This window comes from Aquarana catesbeiana, linkage group LG05, assembly GCF_042186555.1.
Source record: "Aquarana catesbeiana isolate 2022-GZ linkage group LG05, ASM4218655v1, whole genome shotgun sequence".
Taxonomy (NCBI): Eukaryota; Metazoa; Chordata; class Amphibia; order Anura; family Ranidae; genus Aquarana; species Aquarana catesbeiana.
The window spans coordinates 599,290,325-599,311,224 of NC_133328.1; the positions used below are offsets into that span (position 1 = coordinate 599,290,325).

At 41.2% G+C, this 20,900-nt stretch overlaps 1 protein-coding gene across 1 annotated transcript in view; it reads right to left on the reverse strand.

The window, feature by feature from the left end:
* Positions 1-20,900, reverse strand: part of EIF3H (eukaryotic translation initiation factor 3 subunit H) — a 209,007-nt gene that overhangs the window by 15,724 nt on the left and 172,383 nt on the right. The window contains exon 6 of the mRNA XM_073632173.1: positions 2,251-2,371. Within this exon, the coding sequence (XP_073488274.1) occupies positions 2,251-2,371 (121 nt within the window). The remainder of the gene's footprint in view (positions 1-2,250; positions 2,372-20,900) is intronic.

Below are 20,900 nucleotides of genomic sequence, written 5' to 3' on the forward strand. Positions count from 1 at the left end.
AGAAATAACGTTGTAAACATATTTAATGATGGCAGGTCTGCCTGGCTCCTAAGTGCCTTTAAATGTTGTTGTTTTCCTGAATGAAAATCTAAAAAATAGTTTACGGTCTTTTGGCGAGATCGCTTCATTAGCTGACAGAGGAAGGAACCAAGGACATAAAATGAGAACATGAGTCTGGACAGAAAAGATTCAATTTTTCAAATGTACAGCCTGGCTAGTTAGTGGAATTATATGTCAGAGTTCCCAAAGGAGTAATTAATTTCCCTATTAGTGGGGAATGAGGGGCATCTGTAGAACAAGGCTACTGTAAAAGTTCCAACCTGCCCCTTTTAGTGATGTTTAAAATCTCTAAACTTTTTTGGCCAAATGCAATACGAAACCCCCACCATAGGCACTAAAGGGTATGGGGTGTCACCCATAGTCCAATCAGTTTTACTTGGCCTACAATATTCACAAGCAAACTTAACCAAGACAACACGCCTAACTCAAGGTGGAGTGAACCCCAATGCTACAATAACAAAAATGGGGAAATAAGGACCTCCCCACCCCACCAAGACTCTTCTGGGGTCATTGTAAAAGTACACGTCAGTCAATACTGAAAATGAATCTTTAAAATGCATATATGAACAATATAAACAAAGAAATAATTTCTCCTGCGTTTGTGAAGGCGTTGCTAGTACTTCTTTTCTTATAGGAACAATAGTCTACTCCGTTCAAACCCACATGATTATTAATAAGTGGAGACACGGGAACCCACCTGCTTTAGATGCAGGACCACCTGCTGCAGGCTCCCTCCTGCTCAACATACACACAACCTGCCTTTATAGACTAAACATAGTGGAGTGGAAAAATAGGCTCTAGCGGTACAATTCTTCTGCCCTAGTGTGTGCTGTAAGTTTCCTCCAGCATTGTTCCCGTTTCTTCTTGCTGGAGGTGGCCATTTTGCTGAAGCCCAGAGCAACATTAAATCTTTAGTCTGTCTGCAGATCGGCCTCTACAAATTCAGCACAGTGCCTAAAAAAAGAGAGCAACTGAGCAAGTGCAGAGCAGGGTGAAACAGTGTATTACAGGATTTTAAACAGTGTAGGCACTTGTTTTTAAGGTTTTGCTTTACCTGCAAAAGGGGCCAGACTGAAGTGATCTAGTAGGCCTTAACTTTCTGACTAAAGTTCCACTTTAAAGCAAAGATGTCATGAGGGCTGGGGGAACCACTGTGGGCTACAAGTTGTCAGGCTGTCATTCCTAACCCCAGAATACATCTGCTTAAGACGAAACGCATAGGTAAGATCCTCCCACATGACAATCGCGTACAGGAATCGCAACTGGGATTTTTGATGACCTCTTTGCCGGCTTGGGAAATACGTCTATATGTGCATATTTGCCTACATTTGTACGTGCGATTTTATTCTTAATAAAAAGTGTGTTTTATGCGGTTTACACTGAGAGAGGTTTATCTGTTTGCGTCACATGGATACACTTACCTGTGGTGAGTCAATCTGAGTAGTGTCCTTGCTGACCGGTTTTGGAACCAATGTGGAGAGTTGCTATTGGGCTCAAGCCTTTCATGTGTTTTTGACCATCCTGAATAAGGTGGTCTTTCCATCTGGTAAGCCTGCATTTTTTGCACAATGGTGATGGGAAATACTGGTGTTGGCAGAGGAAAAAATAAGTTTTCAACTACCCCCTTTTTTTCTCCTTTAATATGGAGCAAGATTTCACTTATTCCATCATGGACTAATTGCTTTTTATACACATTTATCTTCACTGTATTTGAGCTTCCTCTAAAGGAGACCTATACTGTTTCCTTACAGCGAAAATTTCTTTGCACATTTTTTGTGGGCCATTTCTATTATCATATTTTGTTAGTATATGAACAGTGCAATTTTTTGTACTGTACAATTTCTGTATAGTGGTCTTTAAATTAATTGAACTCATTATTTTGTTCACACTAATATATATTAACGTTTTGTCTGGCTGTTATGCTGACCTAGAGAATTCAATACTTGCTGTGTCACTGATCCGGAAGTATTCAGATCAGGAAAATCAGGAGTGATTTTGGCTACTTTTCCTAGGTCAGTGAAAGGATAAATAGGCAAGAGGGTCAGCTTTTGGTTTACTTGAGGGCACTTAATACTTCACTGACTAATTATGACTAGACTTAAATTTTAAAGCATATTTATTGTTGTAAAAAAAATATATATGTTTAGCCATTAGGCCGACGTTGCACTTTAATGATTGCCGATGACCTACCTGGTGCTTTTGCTGCTGCTGTTTGCTGGCGTTTCTCAAATGTGTGTTGAATTTCACAATGTCTTGGCTCATTTCATCCACCCGGTCCATAAGGAGCTGAAGGCTCTTCTCCAGATGATTACTGTGTACAAACATACAACGATAATTAAAAGTCTGGAATATCTGGTGGTGGTTTAGAGAAGCAGACAAAACATGATTTTGGTAAGTCACTTGAACGGTTGAATGCAAACTAGCAAGTCTGCTATAATATGGGCATTATTACAAAGATTATGCTACACTAATACCTAGTACAATCAGAAAATCAGATTTAAAAAAATACCACTTGTGAAGCAATCGTATGATAATCTGATCGTTTGTACACAGCTTTCAAGAGCCGATCACAACAGTTCACGTGAAAAGGGACAAACACGGAAATGTTTCTCCTACGATACCAGAACAAACGCTTTTGAATCAATCAGTAAATTGTGCAGCAAAAAAAAATTAAAAATTTGAAGAGCATGGAGAAGGGATCACCGCTCCAGGTGGATGTGTGGAAATGGCACTCTCCTCAAGGTGGAAGCATCAGGTGCAGGTTAAGCATATAGCAAATTAGAAGAGGGAAGGTCTGGACAGCCGCACTCCAATAGAAACGCCTTTATTGCGCAAAATAAAAGTACAAACCACAGCAGGGTACAGGATAAAAAATCTGCCATGTTTCACACTCTCAATAGTGCTTAGTTAGCTATGACTAAGCACTGTTGAGTGTGAAACACGTCAGCTTTTTTAGTGCGGCAATCCAGATCGTCCCTCTTCTCAAGACCACGCATGCTCGGAAACAAAATAATACATTATAATACATTGCATCACTTCCGAAGATGTATTCTGTTGTACGAGAATTTCTGTAACCTCTTCATTTTTGATATGAGACTACCAAGCAAAAAATAAATAACAGTGGGCGGCACAGTGGTGTAGTGGGTAGCACTCTCGCCTAGCAGTAAGAAGAGTCACTGGTTCGAATCCCAACCACGACACTACCTGCTTGGAGTTTGCATGTTCTCCCTGTGCCTGCGTGGGTTTCCCCCGGGTACTCCGGTTTCCTCCCACACTCCAAAGACATGCTGGTAGGTTAATTGGATCCTGTCTAAATTGTCCCTAGTATGTATGAATGTGAGTTAGGGACCTTAGATTGTAAGCTCCTTGAGGGTAGGGACTGATGTGAATGTACAATGTATATGTAAAAGCGCTGCGTAAATTGACGGCGCTATATAAGTACCTGAAATAAATAAAAATAAAAAAAATAACAGACAATCATTCGCCTGATATTGTTATCGTGTATACAAGGCTAAGGCTCCTTTTACACTGCCGCGACGTGAGTCACGCAATTTTGCTGCCGCGATGTCAGGGAATGCCTGCATAATCTTGGTCTATGGACCTCAACTCGCATGAAAGTCGGACCAAAGTAGTGCAGGAACTACTTTGAAGTTGCACAGATATGGTTATCATTGGGAATCATGGGGTACGACTTGTCATGCGACTGATGTCCAGAGTCACAGGAAAATTTGCACAAGTGTGAAAGGGGCCTTAAGGAGTACTCCAAAGATTAAACTGTAGATCAGGGGTCAGCTACATGTCACATGTACCATGGTGGAAACACAAAAAACCCTTTTTAAAATGGCACCCAGATCAATAATCATGTCTACAAATTTTGGTACTTCTCGTTAACCACTTGACATCCGCGCTATGGCCGAATGACGGCCACAGCGCGGACCTGAAATCCCGGGAGGCCGTCATATGACAGCCTCCCCTGTGCACGCGCCCTGCAGGGAGGGTGCTGTGATCACTGAGACTCAGATGATCACCGATCCGAGTAAGGGGCCGGTCCCAGACCCTTACCATGTGATCAGCTGTCAGCCAATGACAGCTGATCACATGATGTAAACAAAAGATCAGTAATCATTTTTTTCTACTCACGCTAATAGCGTGAGTAGAAAAAAAAAAGCCGATCACCGGCTCAGATGAGAGGGACAAAGGTCCCGAAGTGGAAGAGGCACATCTGCCTCATCTTTGCCAGCTAACAGTGCCCAAAAGTGCCACCTATCAATGCCCACAAGTGCCAATCAGTGCCACCTAGCAGTGCTGCCTATCAGTGTTACTGATCAGTGCCCATCACTGCCACCCATCAGTGCCCATCAGTGCCATCTCATCAGCGTACATCAATGAAGGAGAAAAATTTCTGTTTTCATTTTTTTATAACAAAATATAAAAAAAAATTATTTTTTTTAAATTCAGTCTTTTTACATTTTTTAACAAAAAATAAAAACCGCAGAGGTGATCATATACCATCAAAAGAAAGCTTTATTTGTGGGGGAAAAAATATAAAAATTTAATTTGGGTACAGTGTTGTATGACCACGCAATTGTCATTCAAAGTGCGTCAGCACTGAAAGCTGAAAATTAGTCTGGATAGGAGGGGGGTTTAAGTGCCCAGTAAGTAAGTGGTTAAAAAATACAATTTTAAAAAAGTTTGTTAAAGAGGAATTCCAGGCATGGCATATTTTTACATAGTTACATTGGTCCAGCTTGTACATGCCCTGAAAGTGGGAAAATCACTGAAATAGACACCGCTACTCCACTAATCTCCACATCCCTGTGCCGAGTGGCTGACCTGATACCTATGAATACAGGAGGTAAGCCACTTGGCTTTGCATATTCTGAAATAAGGCTAAGAATTCTGATTGGAAGAGATGGGGAGTGTGACATCACTGCTGCACCTTGTCCAATTAGAGAATGCTTTGCACTCAAATGCAAACCATTCTCTGAATAGAGCTCATGCTAAGCTGCCGACCTCCTGTGTTAGGAATATATAAGCACGGGAGTACAACTAAACAAAGACAGAGAGGGAGTGCACTGAAGCTGAAGTCCAGTCAACTGTTCTGTAAATGTAAGTACTTAAAGTGTTTGGTACTACAGCATTTCATTTTCCTAATATGTACCATGTACTTGTATGAAAAAGTATCATGTTCTCTTTGTACTATTCCTTTATGTGAAATCCCTAGTGTTCATGACAGATTATCTGCTTTCCTATTAAAAACTGACCACACTAAGCAGCAGAACACACTGGTCAGTTTTCTAGCTCTGCTGGGAACCCAGACTGTTCTCCAATAATCAGACTTGTCCTAACATGCCCCCTCTGCATAGCCACTCCCTGGGAAGCTCAGTGTACCGTTGTTTCTTCTCCCCTCAGCTCTCATGCACCTGAGAACAGAAGGAATGTGATCACTGAAATAAATGGAAAACAAAAACACGATACTAAGGATATATCTAAATATAGAGATATATATAGATATATCTACAGCAATATAGAGATTTATAGATATATCTACATAGAGATAGATAGATAGATAGATAGATAGATAGATAGATAGATAGATAGATAGATAGATAGATATCACATATACAGACACATTGATATATCTCTATACACAAATGTTTTGTCTTTCATTTAAGTTTTTAGTTAATGGGTTGCTTTACAAGGCGATAGTTTACAGTCACTTTAAGGAGTTTAACCTGCCATCAGCAATACAACTATAATGGCAAAAATTATAAAATGTATACAGCTATAGTGCCCTACTGTTAATGGGCATGCCCATCTAATGCTCCTAAATTGACACCAAGCCTGGTACACATAATGAGATTATCGGAATGATCGTCCTTTTTTTGCATGCTAATCCCATATCGAAAAAGAAGAGGTTACTAAAGTTACGCAAATTTTCATACGATAGACTAAAAATATGAAATGGATGTAACGCATTGTAAAGTATTGTATTTTTGGACAAAAGCTGTACTGATTAAATGAAAATCGTACGACTGGGTATCGTAAAAGGAAATTTTTTGTGCTTGTCCCATCAAGAAATTTCGCACGACCTGTCCTCATCGTCTCTCGAAAGCTGTGTACCAACGATCAGATTGTTGTACGATCGCTTCAAAGACGTATTCATAGTATGATTTTCTGATCGTGTGTACTAGGCTTTAATTGTCTAGAACACTGCTGCCTAAAAATGCATCGTCTTTAGGCATACAGCCATTTTTTTTTTTAATGGATGTAAATAAAGACCACCGTTTTCAACGTGCTTGTACACACAGGTGCATAAACACGCACTATGTATAGATCAGTATAAAAAAAAAAGAAAAAAAAAAGAAAAAAAAAAGAAAAAAGAATTCTGCATTGCTGGACAGTATTTTTGCACATATATGTGCATACAGCAAATTTCCTTAATTAAACTTAAAGTGGAGTTCCACCCACTTTTACAACTCTTCAGCATCCCTCACTAAACTGTGCACTGTAAACGAATTGGATATTTTTAAAATTTTTTTCTCAGCACCTACTGTATATCTGCTGTATTCATTTTTCACTTCTTCCTCCCTGGCCGCGGCCCATCGCATCATTTCCTGTTTGCAATGCCTTCTGGGAAGGAGCGGCAACTTCCTCTGACACTGTCGTTGCTATGGAAACCTGACCTGAAACCTATTACACTGCTTGTGCTGCACCGAGCATGTGCGAGATCTGCAAGGATGAGATCCAGGAAGAAATGCAGTCTGGCTTCAGATGCCCACACTTAATATGGCCACGGCCTGCTGTAAGTTTATAAAATAACAAACTACTGCTATAAACTAACAAAACAGACCTTAGTTTACAAACTAACTTTACTAGAATACATTAAGCTTGTGCATTATAGGGGTATTTTTATTTAAAAAGTATAAGTTCGGCCGGAACACTACTTTAAGCAAGAAGACTTTTTATGCTTGTGTATGCGTACATGCAAATATGCACAAAAACATGCAAGTGATATACAACCCATCCTTATATTTCTTTTTCTGCCAGGAATGTCTGATGTTCATACCTCAGTACAGTGTGCAAGTACCCCAAATGTGGAAAATGTAGCCCAGCACCCTGTGGTAGATCATACAATCTGGCTGTTGACAGTGTAAAGTAGTTCTGATGCACCAAATATGACCTCCACAGAACACAAATGGCAAAGTTACAGCCAACAATACAACAAAAGCTTACCCAATATTGTCTGCCTAAAGCAGCTTTTGTCAAACCTGAACTGGACTAGCAATTGTGTGAGAGAAAATGTACCAAGAGACGCGGCAGAAAATATTCTGCTTTTTCTGAAGGTCAATAACCACTCAGGATACGAGGCAGGAGGTTCAACAGGAGGAGAGCACAGCGAAAAAAAGCATCTTAGTAGCTTGGTTTTCAAAAGAACCGCTCATTGTGGAAGTATTGTCTTACAAGGAAACCTAACGCAAGTAATCTGATTAATGACACATTTTTTAATGCTATGTTTTAGGGGGGCGATCGATTATCAGAGTAGACTATTATTAGGACATATATTGGCAAATTTTTAAATATATCGGTATCGGCCAGAAATGTGTCGATAGTACCGATATTGGATAGTGTGCAGTTTATAGGTATTTATGCCATTTTTCTATGTTTTGGAAGACGTTTAATAACTTATTTTTCAAGCACTTTTCTTTTTCCCATTTGTTTACTTTTAATGTTTAATAAACATGTTCATTTTATACCAGATTTGTGTAGAAATTGAGTTGATTTTTCAAAAAACTTTAAGGCCTCATGCACACTGGATGTTTTCTGATGTTTTTACAGCAGCTGTTTTTGGCTGTAGACTTTTTTTCTAGTCATTAAACTCTCCATCATGTTATCCTATGTGTCCATGCACACATAGGCTGTTTATCAGCAGTTTTGGGCAGTGGCGTTTTTGAGCAGTAAAAAAAAAAAAAAAAAAACAAAACTAGTGGGTTCTTAGAGACGTTTTTCCAGCTGTAAAAACTCTCTAACACCGATAAACGTTGATAAACGCTCAAAAACGTCGCTCACCAGCATTTAACGTTTTTGATCCATTGAAAAAAAAAAAATATATATATTTTCTTCGAAAAAAAAAACCGCTAAAACAATGCGTAAACAATGCTAAAAAACGCTCGCTGAGAGGGGTGTCAGTCCAGGCACCTGGTGGATCCAGACTCCCATTGTCAGGATGACACGGTGCCTGGACCAATTCCTGTTACGTCAGCAGAAAGCGGACTTCAGACCGTTCTGTGCTGGAAACGGGTCACAGGAGTGCAAAAAAAAAAAAATAATTGCACTCCTGTGACCCAGAGGAGAAGCCCAGCCAAACGAGCTCAGGCTGGACTTCTCCTTTAAGTAAAAAAGATTTACAAGGATCCTATGATCTGCCTTTTTGGATGTTTTGGCCCTTCCTCCTCCTCAACATCCTTAACACCAGTTACAATACCAGCATGGTCTTCACTATGTCTGTGGACAGCTCACAGAACTATATTAAAACTATAATAAAATCCTGGATATCACCCACTGCTCCCAAATTAACTACGGTGAAAAAGAAACTGAAATCCTTGCAGTATATTGAAAAACTGGACACATTAAGACAAGCTCTTAAAGTGGAGTTCCACCCACTTTTACAACTCTTCAGCATCCCTCACTAAACTGTGCACTGTAAACGAATTGGATATTTTTAAAAAAATTTTCTCAGCACCTACTGTATATCTGCTGTATTCATTTTTCACTTCCTCCTCCCTGGCCGTGGCCCATCACATCATTTCCTGTTTGCAATGCCTTCTGGGAAGGGGCGACAACTTCCTCTGACACGGCCGTTGCTATGGAAACCTGACCTGAAACCTATTACACTGCTTGTGCTGCACTGAGCATGTGCGAGATCTACAAGGATGAGATCCAGGAAGAAATACAGTCTGGCTTCAGATGCCCACACTTAAGATGGCCACGGCCTGCTGTAAGTTTATAAAATAACAAACTACTGCTAGAAACTAACAAAACAGACCTTAGTTTACAGACCAACTTTACTAGAATACATTAAGCTTGTGCATTATAGGGGTATTTTTATTTAAAAAGTATAATTTCGGCCGGAACACCACTTTAACTCTACAAAAAGTTTCTTTAAGCGATGGTAAAAGATTTATGGAACACTCGTGTTCAAACTCGGAAATATCCCAACTGATACACAATTTCTTTATACGGAATGGTACATTAAAGCACATATGAACAATTCTCTAGGCAGACTAAGAATTCCACCAAGTGATTCCTAGTATCAACAAATTTTCTCCACGAAGTGTCTGTGGAAATTCTAAGGATCTGCAACATTGGGAACCACAATACTATCGACGAACAACCATTACCATTACTTTATATTATTACTAATATCAAGGATTTTTCTTCATGCCATTTAATTTGTTTTCATTCTTTGTTCTTTATTTTTTTTCTTGTTCAATATATCATTGCAGATTAACAGTTAAATCCAAATTGTTCATACATGCTTCCACTATAAATGAATATAAATGAATAATTTGCTAATAGTTACCAATTTACATATATGTTAATGTGATTATAATTGCAGGATATCAATGCAGGAAAACATTGGTAGTGGGTTAGATACCCCCTTTCTGTTTGAGGCTTGTAAACTGCAAATTTTCAGTAAAAAAAAAAAAAAAAAAAAGATTCCTGATGAACCCATCAAAAATACATTCAAACTTCCGTCCATGGGTTGACAATGCTGTGCTAAAATTTTATCAGCACAGTATGCTCTCATTTTCTCCAACACCAGCACTCGTGGGTTCCACTAGATGGCGCTTTTCCCTTTCTATCCACACACAGGAGCGATGGGGGAAATTGCATGCGATTCGGGCAGGAATCGCAATGCATTCCAGTTCAGATTGCATGCCATTCTTTGCAGTGCAACTCACGCCTATTTATTCTGTATTGACGCAAATCACATCGCAAAGTATCGGATTTAGTATCGCGGACATTTTCACAAGTACTCGGGAAAATACTTGGTATCAGCACAGATACTCGTATCGGTGTATCCCTAGCTGCAACATTTGAATTTTCTGGCACTTTTGGAAAAACTCAAAGCAGCTACACATTACAATGGAAAGATATTTTTTAACAAAAATGTAAATTAAAAAAAATGGCTTGTGCAACAATATATGTTAAATAATTTCACAGTGGATTTTCTCCTTTAAACCTGGGTTCACACTATTGCGATGTGGGAACCAGAGCGATTCCAGTGCCGGTTCCCCCATCGAATCTCTCCCGGAGGCAGTTCACACCGCCCTCTGTGAACTGGTGCGGGTGTAAATACAAAGTTAATGACACCCCCAGATCGGTTCACAGATGTCAGTGCCGACTGTGAATTTGGACAGGAAGCGGATCGTATGGGTGTGAACACCCATGCGATCTTATTCCAGTGCGGGGGAAAACCAAAAAAAAAAAATAAAGTTTCTGCACTTTTTTTTGTGCGAATCCAACGCGAGTCCAGCCATACAATTGTATGGCTGGATCACATACATCGCATGTGATCAGCACAGCAATGTGGTGTGAATCACATGCTATGTCTGTGTTCACATGTGTGTGTGAACCCAGGCTAAAGTGATTGCAAACCCTTAAGCCCTGGATCACACCAGTGTGACTTTAATGCAACTTGACAGTACAAAGTTGCACCTCAATTGCAGAATGCAAGAAAGAGATAAAAACACCACATTCTGCCTTTGGAACCACTTTAAATTTTAACCGTTATGTCTGCAAGCCATATCCATTGGCTGTTTTAAATATATTAAGAAGAAAATAAGTCAAAATTGCCAAATATTCAAATGAGCAGACTGGGACAGCAAGCATACCACAGAACAATGTACAGCCACGTTAGACATATGTACCTCTGAGGACATCAGCTAGCTACTAAATGAAACATGTTTCCTATACACAGCTGCAATAGGCACAGAGCACCGAAATGTCCTAATATAATGGGTGGATATTATAAATACGTGAGCCAAGCAGATGCTTTTGGGAGCCAACTAAACAGTTTATCCACAGAAGTCTATTCATTACATCCAACAAAATGAAAGAAGGGGATTTGTGTCCAAAAGAGGCTAAGGCAAGATGTATATGGTCAATAATGTACTTTAAATAAAAATTTACTGCCGTTCTAACAGGGGCTTTCATTTGTTTTTGTTCAGGGTTTGGCAAGCAAAAATTATCTTTAGAGAACCATTATGCACAACGTAGCTACATTCACCTTTTGCAAACAAATAATAAACGCACCCACAATTACAGGAAAAAATGATGAGACCTTATTATTTTCTTGCAAATAAGCCTCAAAATCATTTCAACTGTGTTCAATAGAATCCAGATGCAATGCCAGGCTCGTGCATATATAGGTGTATCATGGTGTTAAAGGTGGCACTAGCTTTCAAAGGCTATATCCGCTTTTTTATTTTGGGTGTAACATGGTGCCAAACCATGTCATTCATAGATCTGTGAATTAATAAACAAGTCCCTTTAGCCACCACAGCAGATAGACTTAAAGCGGCGTTCCACAAAAAAAAGTTTTTTTTAAAAGACTTTTAATAAGGACACTTACCTGTCCAGGGAGCCCGTGATGTCAGCCCCCCCGAGGCCGATCTGTTCATCCGTTTCCTAATGCGCGAGTGGTGCAGCACTTTCTGAATGGCCCTGTCCTCTTCTGGGACACACACAGGTCCCAGAGAGCAGAAGGGGGGGTGGGGAGGCGGCAGAGCCAGAAGAGGAAATGACATAGTTCACAGATGTCAGCATGAAACAGTGGCAGGTGACATGCGGTGTGGGAACCTGCACTGGAATTGCGCTGGTTCCCGCATCACATATATGTAAATCGTGACTCAGAGTGCTTAAAATAGGGAAAGTCTCCCAGTGAAGGAACCTACAGCTATCCTGACTACTGCACCGCTTCTAATCTCAACTTAGACACAGAGGAACGTCTGACAAGCTTGTATGTACAGTATCTCACAAACGTACACTCCTCACATTTTTGCAAATATTTTATTACATCTTTTCATGCGACAACACTGAAGGAATTACACTTTGCTACAATGTAAAGTAGTGAGTGTACAGCTTGTGTATTAACTTTGCTGTTCCCTCAAAATAACTCAACACACAGCCATTAATGTCTAAACCGCTGGCAACAAAAATTAGTACACCCCTAAGTGAAAAGGTCCAAATTGGCCCAAAGTGTCAATATTTTGTGTGGCCACCATTATTTTCCAGCACTGCCTTAACCCTCTTGGGCATGGAGTTCACCAGAGCTTCACAGGTTGCCACTGGAGTCCTCTTCCACTCCTCCATGACAACATCACGGAGCTGGTGGATGTTGGAGACCTTGCGCTCCTCCACCTTCCTTTTTAGGATGCTCCACAGATGCTCAATAGTGTTTAGGTCTTGAGACATGCTTGGCCAGTCCATCATCTTTACCCTCAGCTTATTTAGCAAGGCAGTGGTCATCTTGGATGTGTGTTTGGGGTCGTTATGTTGGGATACTGCCCTGCGGTCCAGTCTCCGAAGGGAGGGAATCATGCTCTGCTTCAGTATGTCACAATACATGTTGGCATTCATGGTTCCCTCAATGAACTGTAGCTCCCCAGTGGCGGCAGCACTCATACAGCCCCAGACCATGACACTCCCACCACCATGCTTGACGGTAGATAAGACACACTTGTCTTTGTACTCCTCACCTGGTTGCCGCGACACACGCTCGACACCATCTGAACCAAATAAGTTTATCTTGGTCTCATCAGACCACAGGACATGGTTCCAGTAATCCATGTCCTTAGTCTGCTTGTCTTCAGCAAACTGTTTGCAGGCTCTTGTGCATCATCTTTAGAAGAGGCTTCCTTCTGGGATGACAGCCATGCAGACCAATTTGATGCAGTGTGCGGCGTATGGTCTGAGCACTGACAGGCTGACCCCTCCACCCCTTCAACCTCTGCAGCAATGCTGGCAGCACTCATATGTCTATATCCCAAAGACAACCTCTGGATATGACACTGAACACATGCACTCAACTTCTTTGGTCGACCATGATGAGGCCTGTTCTGAGTGGAACCTGTCGTGTTAAACCGCTGTATGGTCTTGGCCACCGTGCTGCAGCTCAGTTTCAGGGTCTTGGCAATCTTCTTATAGCCTAGGCCATCTTTATGTAGAGCAACATTTCCTTTTTTTTTCCCAGATCCTCAGAGAGTTCTTTGCCATGAGGTACCATGTTGAACTGCCAGTGACCAGTATGAGAGAGTGAGAGCAATAACACCAGATTTAACACACCTGCTCGCCATTCACAACCTGAGACCTTGTAACACTAACGAGTCACATGACATTGGGAGAGGGGAAATGGCTCATTGGGCCCAATTTGGACTTTTTTCACTTAGGGGTGTACTCACTTTTGTTGCCAGCGGTTTAGACATTAATGGCTGTGTTGAGTTATTTTGAGGGGACAGCAAATCTACACTGTTATACAAGCTGTACAGTCACTACTTTACATTGTAGCAAAGTGTCATTTCTTCAGTGTTGTCACATCAAAAGATAGAATAAAATATTTACAAAAATGTGAGGGGTGTACTCACTTTTGTGAGATACTGTGTGTCTTAGGAAATCAGTTTCTTGTATGGCATTGCCAGCTGCGGTTTACAGCACCGAGCATCAGTGTCAGCTCTCTCTGTGCCACTTGGATTTAGCTGCCTTTTCTATCCTCGGGAGCGCAAACTTGAACATCTACTTCAGAAGCAGTGTCTGTCAGTCAAAAAAAAAAAAAAAATATATATGTGACAAGGTACAAGGAGCGAGCTCTGAGCAAAGGACTCGAAATTTCTCCTTGTGTACCACAGCCACAGATGACTTTTTTTTTTTTTTTTTTTTAACGACACAAACACTCTGAAAGAAGGCGAGCTGCATGAGCGGATTTTATATGAATCTCTGGGACTTGGGCCGTGGAACAGGCAGTTATTGTTAGAACTTGCGGTAATGCAGTGTTTGCTTCCGTCGTCAGGGAAACGGAGGCCTGGAAACAGATAGCTAAAACAGATGTGCTGCGAGACATGAAGTAACTGATAAGTATGATCCAAGAGCACGGGGCCCTTTTTCCACAGATCTGCGCGATACGCCCCCACTGCTCCTATAAAAAGGGACAACACTTTTCCACACACACCACAATCTTTTTCGGTGATAGCTGTAATTGCTGCATATACATATATTATATATTTTATTGATTATTAAATGACAATTACAGAATGGACTGATTTCCAAAGCAATATAGTAGTTACTTAAAAGCAAATAAAAAAGCCATAAAAAAAGCATAATGCTCTTTATACTGGACGTAGCATGCTGAAAATTAAGCACGATTAAGGTTTCTGCTTTTTTTATTACTTTCGATGCCAACATAATAGTCTTGCATTTCACGTCCTTTTCACTTTATTTAAACTGTGTGTTCAATTCTAGAGCGCATGTAAGGAAAATGGAGAGAGATGTGTGCTGCCTGCAATAATCACACAGCATTAAAGTGACTGTCACCGCACAAAAAAAAAAACAAAACCCCTTTGTTTTACACCAGGGGTGCCCAAACTTTTGAACAGCGAGGGCCACTTAAGTGATTTGCTGACCAGTCGCGGGCCACAATGAACTATGGAGTTTTACCACCCCTCAAACCGCAAAAGCAGTTTACTGTCCTGAGAACCTTAGAAGTCTGCTTTCACACGGATGCACTTTACCTGCAAGGTCAGTGTTTTAAACAACACATACACACTGCACTTTTGCCAGGGGAATATTAGCACTTATTAAAAAAAAAAAAAAAAAAAGTTATTAGGACGATTTTTCACAGTGCACCTTGCGGCTTTCCTGCGGCTTAGCTAAACTGAGCCATAGACTTCTATTACATCTTGCGGGTGTGGTGCACTTTCTGAAAGTGCACCGAACCTGCAGGATATAATAGTCTTTGGCCCAGTGCAGCTAACCTGCAGTACAGTTGCAGGTGCACTGTGTAAAATCAGCCTAATAACTTTTTTTATAAGTGCTAATATGCCCATTGCATCGTTGATTTGGATGTATGCTTTGGGTTGTTGTCATGATGAAAGATGAAGTTCCTCTTCATGTTCAGCTTTCTAGCCGAAGCCTGAAGGTTTTGTGCAAATATTAACTGGTATTTGGAACGGTTCATAATTCCCTCTACCTTGACTAAGACCCCTGTTCCAGCTGAGGAAAAACAGCCCCAAAACATGATGCTGCCACCACCATGCTTCACGGTGGGTATGGTGTTCTTTTGGTGATGCGCAGTGTTGTTTTTACGCCAAACATATCTGTTGGAATTATGGCCAAAAAGTTCAACCTTGGTTTCATCAGACCAGAACACATTTTCCCACATAATTTTGTGAGACTTCAGATGTGTTGAAAAAATTGCAACATTTAGCCGTGCTTGGATGATGTTCTTCGTAAGAAAATGCTTCCGTCTTGTCACTCTACCCCATAGCCCAGACATATGAAGCATACAGGAGATTATGGTCACATGTACCACACAGCTAGTACTTGCCAGATATTCCTGTAGCTTCTTTAATGTTGCTGTAGGCCTCTTGGCAGCCTCCCTGACCAGTTCTCTTCTCGTCTTTTCATCAATTTTGGAGGGACGTCCAGTTCTTGGTAATGTCACCGTTGTGCCATATTTTCTCCACTTGATGACTGTCTTCGCTGTGTTCCATGGTATATCTAATGCCTTGGAAATTCTTTTGTACCCTTCTCCTGACTGATACCTTGTAACAAATGAGATCCCTCTGATACTTTGGAAGCTCTCTGCGGACCATGGCTTTGCTGCAGGATGCGACTAAGAAAATGTCAGGAAAGACCTACTAGAACAGCTAAACTTTATTTGGGGTTAATCAAAGGTGCTTTAAAAGGATGGCAGGTGTGTACTGACTCCTATTTAATATGAGCTTTAATGTGATTGCCTAATTTTGAACATAGCTACAGCCCCAGTTACAAGAGGGTGTGCACACTTATGCAACCACATTATTTTTTATTTTTACTTCCTCATCCCCCCCCTAAAAGATTTCCAGTTGTTTTTCAATTGAGTTGTACAGTTTAAAGGTCACATTAAAGAGGAAGTAAACCCCGATGGGCTTTACCTCCTATTTGCTCCCCGCAAGGCCTGCAAATGACAAGCATAATGGACTAGTATGCATCGCATACTAGCCCATTATATAACACTTACCTGCAAACAAAGCCCGTGCTGTCCCCTGTGCAGGCCGCATTCATCTTCGCCCCTCTTCCTTCCAGGGCCACGGACTCTGGCTCTGTGACTGGCCGGAGTTGCATGCACGTGGGAACCGTCAGTCACGTCACACGCTGGGAGAAGCTACGGCACAGTGGTCCGTCTCTTCACAGCGCATGCGCTGATGACATCGGCGGACTACAAGTGAAATATCTCCTAAACGGCGCACATTTAGGAGGTATTTCCACTACCTATAGGTAAGCCTTATTCTAGGCTTACCTATAGGTAAAAGTCAACAAAAAGGGTTTACAACCACTTTAAAAGGCGGAAAAAGTTCCGAAATTATTTATCTTTGTCTCATTTTTTTACATCACAGAAACCTGATATTTTAACAGGAGTGTGTAGACTTTTTATATCCACTGTACATACAACTCCAAGCTGCATGTGTATTATTTCACAGTCTCACACAGGCTGGGGTCATCGGGCTCTTTTTTCCAACATCCTCACAACGAAGAAAACAATAGTGCTTTGCAGTGAAACGTAAGCCTCAATTCACATAGTACTGGTGCAGGTGTGAATTTGCCTGTAATGATTTATTATTTGTCCTGTGGGGTCCAGAAACTTTGCTTTAAAAGACTCCACTTCAACATATCAGGTCCCGCACTGAGCGCTCTTACCTGACACATACGCACAATAGATTTTTTTATATATATATATATTCATCTCCAATGTCAGAATGCACAGTTACATTAATGGGCTACACCCCACTTCCATAAAAACAGTTGCAGGCCAAGAAACTTGGCTACAGACAGCGAACGTGTGAACACCGTCTATAAAAGCCGCTGGATCAAGCGGACACTGTGCAGGAAAAGGGGGAGGGCAGCCCGCTAAGAGGAACATATGAAGAGGTACTTTATCCAGCATTTATGTCTTCGGCTTAACCCTACAGCTGCCGGGAAGCCTGCAATTAAATGTCATGGCCAAGTAGTAGAACCAAAACAAAAAAATTTACAACGGACTTTTTCTGCCGTAATCTACTTAAGTGAGCAGAGAAAGAAGCCATACGTTTTTTGTTAAAGGAAAACACAGATCCAGACGGGATGGCTTTATGGTGTGTAGAATGACATTATATTAGCTTAGTCTTATAATACCGCTGGATCAGCTCACAAGCGTTAGGCCCAGCCATAGCGCCCCTCCGCCTCGCTGTTATAGGTTTACATTCACAGCCCATTTTCATCCCGGGGAAAACTGTAACAAACTGACATTTTTCAAAGCCAATAAGATGATCTATAGTGTGTCTTACTGGCCCGCCGGATAACAAGTATTTCATTCAATATATACATTGTGCGGAATTCGATTTCGGAGATGTGAAATGGTAAATGTCTTTGGCAGCGGCCGATATTATTCCCTACCGCCACAGAGCAATAAATGGTAGCCCGCTGCCCTAAGCTGAACCGTAGCCATCACTTTCTACCCTTGTTGAGTTAGTATATAAAAGCTTCATGAATCAGGGAACACATCTGTGCCTGTCAGGCACCGTTGGCTGTAGTTCTGAGGTAGCTTGTACGTCTTCCAGCTAAGGAGCGGCAGAAAAATTATAATAAGGTGATGTCTACAAGTCACGATAAGGCGGGAACATGGCCAGGAGGCACTAAAACGGCCTGAGGCTTCCGAAAATAGAGATCTAATGTGGAGATCACAAGTATTATATGTGCCGAGCACCGAGTGCTATACACAGGAATACAATCCTGCTGCTAAAACCTACAGGGAATAAAGTAAAAAAATCTCCTATGTAAACACCATCTACATCTAAACAATGACCCTTATTTATTGAGTCAAAAAAAAAAAAAGGAAATTTCTGTACAATGCTACAACAGCCAATCAGCATCAAGCACCCATTCCAAAATCGACATGGTAGATATGGATGTAATCATTTTCTAAAAGGCAGCGCAGACTATGCTATTTTCACACACACAGATAAGCGAGATCCATGCCAATTTAAAACATTTCAAAGCTGAAGTTTAAAGGATAAGTTCTTTTTAGAAAGAAAAAAAATAAATGCACATCTTTTTGCAGGTAAAAAAAAAAAGGTGATTTTTTTTTTTTTTTTTTTTTTTAATTATTAGGAGCCTGAAAAGCATTGCATCCACGATCAGCAGAACGCAAGTGCAGCGTCAGCCTGCTACAGACGGTCAGTGTAGCCGTCTGCCTATACCTCATATGGGTAGTTACTGAATGGCAGGAAGAATCAATTTAATCGAGTGATCACCAGCGCCCTCCTAGTTCTTTGAGAACTGCAAGCCATCTGCTTCAGTGGTTGATGGTAGTTGTAGTTCTTTCACTGACAGAACTCTGAGCCCCCATTCAAACCAGTGCAGCTTTGAAATCACGCTACTTCAGCACGATTTCAAAGCTAAACATCAGTGCGACTTGCACTGCCAATTTCATTGCAGCTTGTGATTTCATTTAACAGAAGTCTATGCAGGTCGCAATGCAATCAGTAAAAAGTCATGTAGGAACCTTTCATAATTGCTGCAACATAAACCGCAGCAATATGAATGGGTCCATTGCCAGTAATGGGGTGAGACTTGCGATTCGGAACTGTCAAACTGCACGACCACGTTTTAAAATTGTGACAGCGGGTGCAGAAAGAAGATCCCCCCTGCCCACTGTCACAAAGGGTCTTGGGGGTTTGGGAGCTGCTGATTTAGTAACATGTAACATTATGAAAGGTGAACTTATCCTTTAAATTGTTTTTTGGCAATGCAGCACCAGGATATAACCTGCCTTTAATGAAGTGATCTCCCATGTCCTGATGGCTGCTACTTTGTAAAACTGTTCTGTACAGTGACTCCGAATATTGATGTGTTGGTGGAGAGCTGGTCACTAGTCTATTGATGTGGTTGATGGAGAGCTGGCCACTAGTCTATTGATGGGTTGGTGGAGAGCTGGCCACTAGTCTATTGATGGGTTGGTGGAGAGCTGGGCACTAGTCTATTGATGTGTTTGGTGGAGAGCTGGCCACTAATCTATTGATGGGTTGGTGGAGAGCTGGCCACTAGTCTATTGATGTGTTTGGTGGAGAGCTGGCCACTGGTCTATTGATGTGTTTGGTGGAGAGCTGGCCACTAATCTATTGATGGGTTGGTGGAGAGCTGGGCACTAGTCTATTGATGGGTTGGTGGAAAGCTGGGCACTAGTTTATTGATGGGTTGGTGGAGAGCTGGGCACTGGTCTATTGATGTGTTGGTGGAGAGCTGGCCACTGGTCTATTGATGTGTTGGTGGAGAGCTGGCCACTGGTCTATTGATGTGTTGGTGGAGAGCTGGCCATTGGTCTATTGATGTGTTGGTGGAGAGCTGGCCACTGGTCTATTGATGTGTTGGTGGAGAGCTGGCCACTGGTCTATTGATGGGTTGGTGGAGAGCTGGGCACGAGTTTATTGAAAGGTTGGTGGAGAGCTGGCCATAATCTATTGATGGGTTGGTGGAGAGCTGGCTACTGGTCTATTGATAGGTTGGTGGAGAGCTGGCCACTAATCTATTGATGGGTTGGTGGAGAGCTGGGCACCAGTTTATTGATGGGTTGGTGGAGAGTAGCCATTAGTTTAAAGGATCATTAGCAGGCTAGCAGCAGCAAGGGCAGCTCTCTATAAACTAGTGAGCCCAACGAAGGCCTCTGTAGTGAGCGCCAACAATGTTTTAAGTAACACTAAACCATTAACATAACGCTCTAATTATTTTGATTAAATATTGTTTCTTACTGTGCTTTTAATCCTCCTGTTTAGATCCTTTGCAAGCTCCCAGATGCATCCTCTTCCCCCTCACTACCATTTTACTTTATTTTTTTTTAATGAGCAGTGCATGTACTTCAGTCATGTGTACGGCTTAATTGATACTATAATTTCTAGGGTCCTCCTCCCTTTACTGAGAATTCACTGTAATGAGACGGGTGTATGTTCTGCTGTGCTGGGTCCATCTTTCAATCAAAAGCCCAGGAGATGGAAATGATTACATTAAAACAATATTTACTTTCTGCTATAAAACACAGCCAATAAAAAAATAAAATCTAAAAAAAAAAAAAAAAAAAAAAAATCAAAATTATTCATAAATTTAGGCCAATATGTATTCGGCTACATATTTTCAGTATAAAAAAAAAATCCCAATAAGCCTATATTGATTGGTTTATGTGAAAATGATAGCATCTAGAAGCCATGGTATATATTTATGAAATTTTTATTTATTTAATTTTTTTATACTAGTAATGGTGGCGATCAGCAACTCATACATCACTGTCACTGTAATAATGACACGGGCTGGGAGGGGCTTAAACATTTAGGGCGACCAAAGGGTTATCTGTGTGCCAGCCAATGTTTTTGTGTACTGCTTTTACTAGGGGAAGAGATTGATTTTCCGTGCTTTGCAGGGACAGAAAATCCATCCCTTCCCCCGTCAGAATGGAAATTTGCCTTGTTTACATAGGCAGATCTCCGTTCTGTGCATTTTACCCACGGCCGGTGGGTGCCGACGGACATCCAGTGCCCGGCAACCGCAGATTGGCT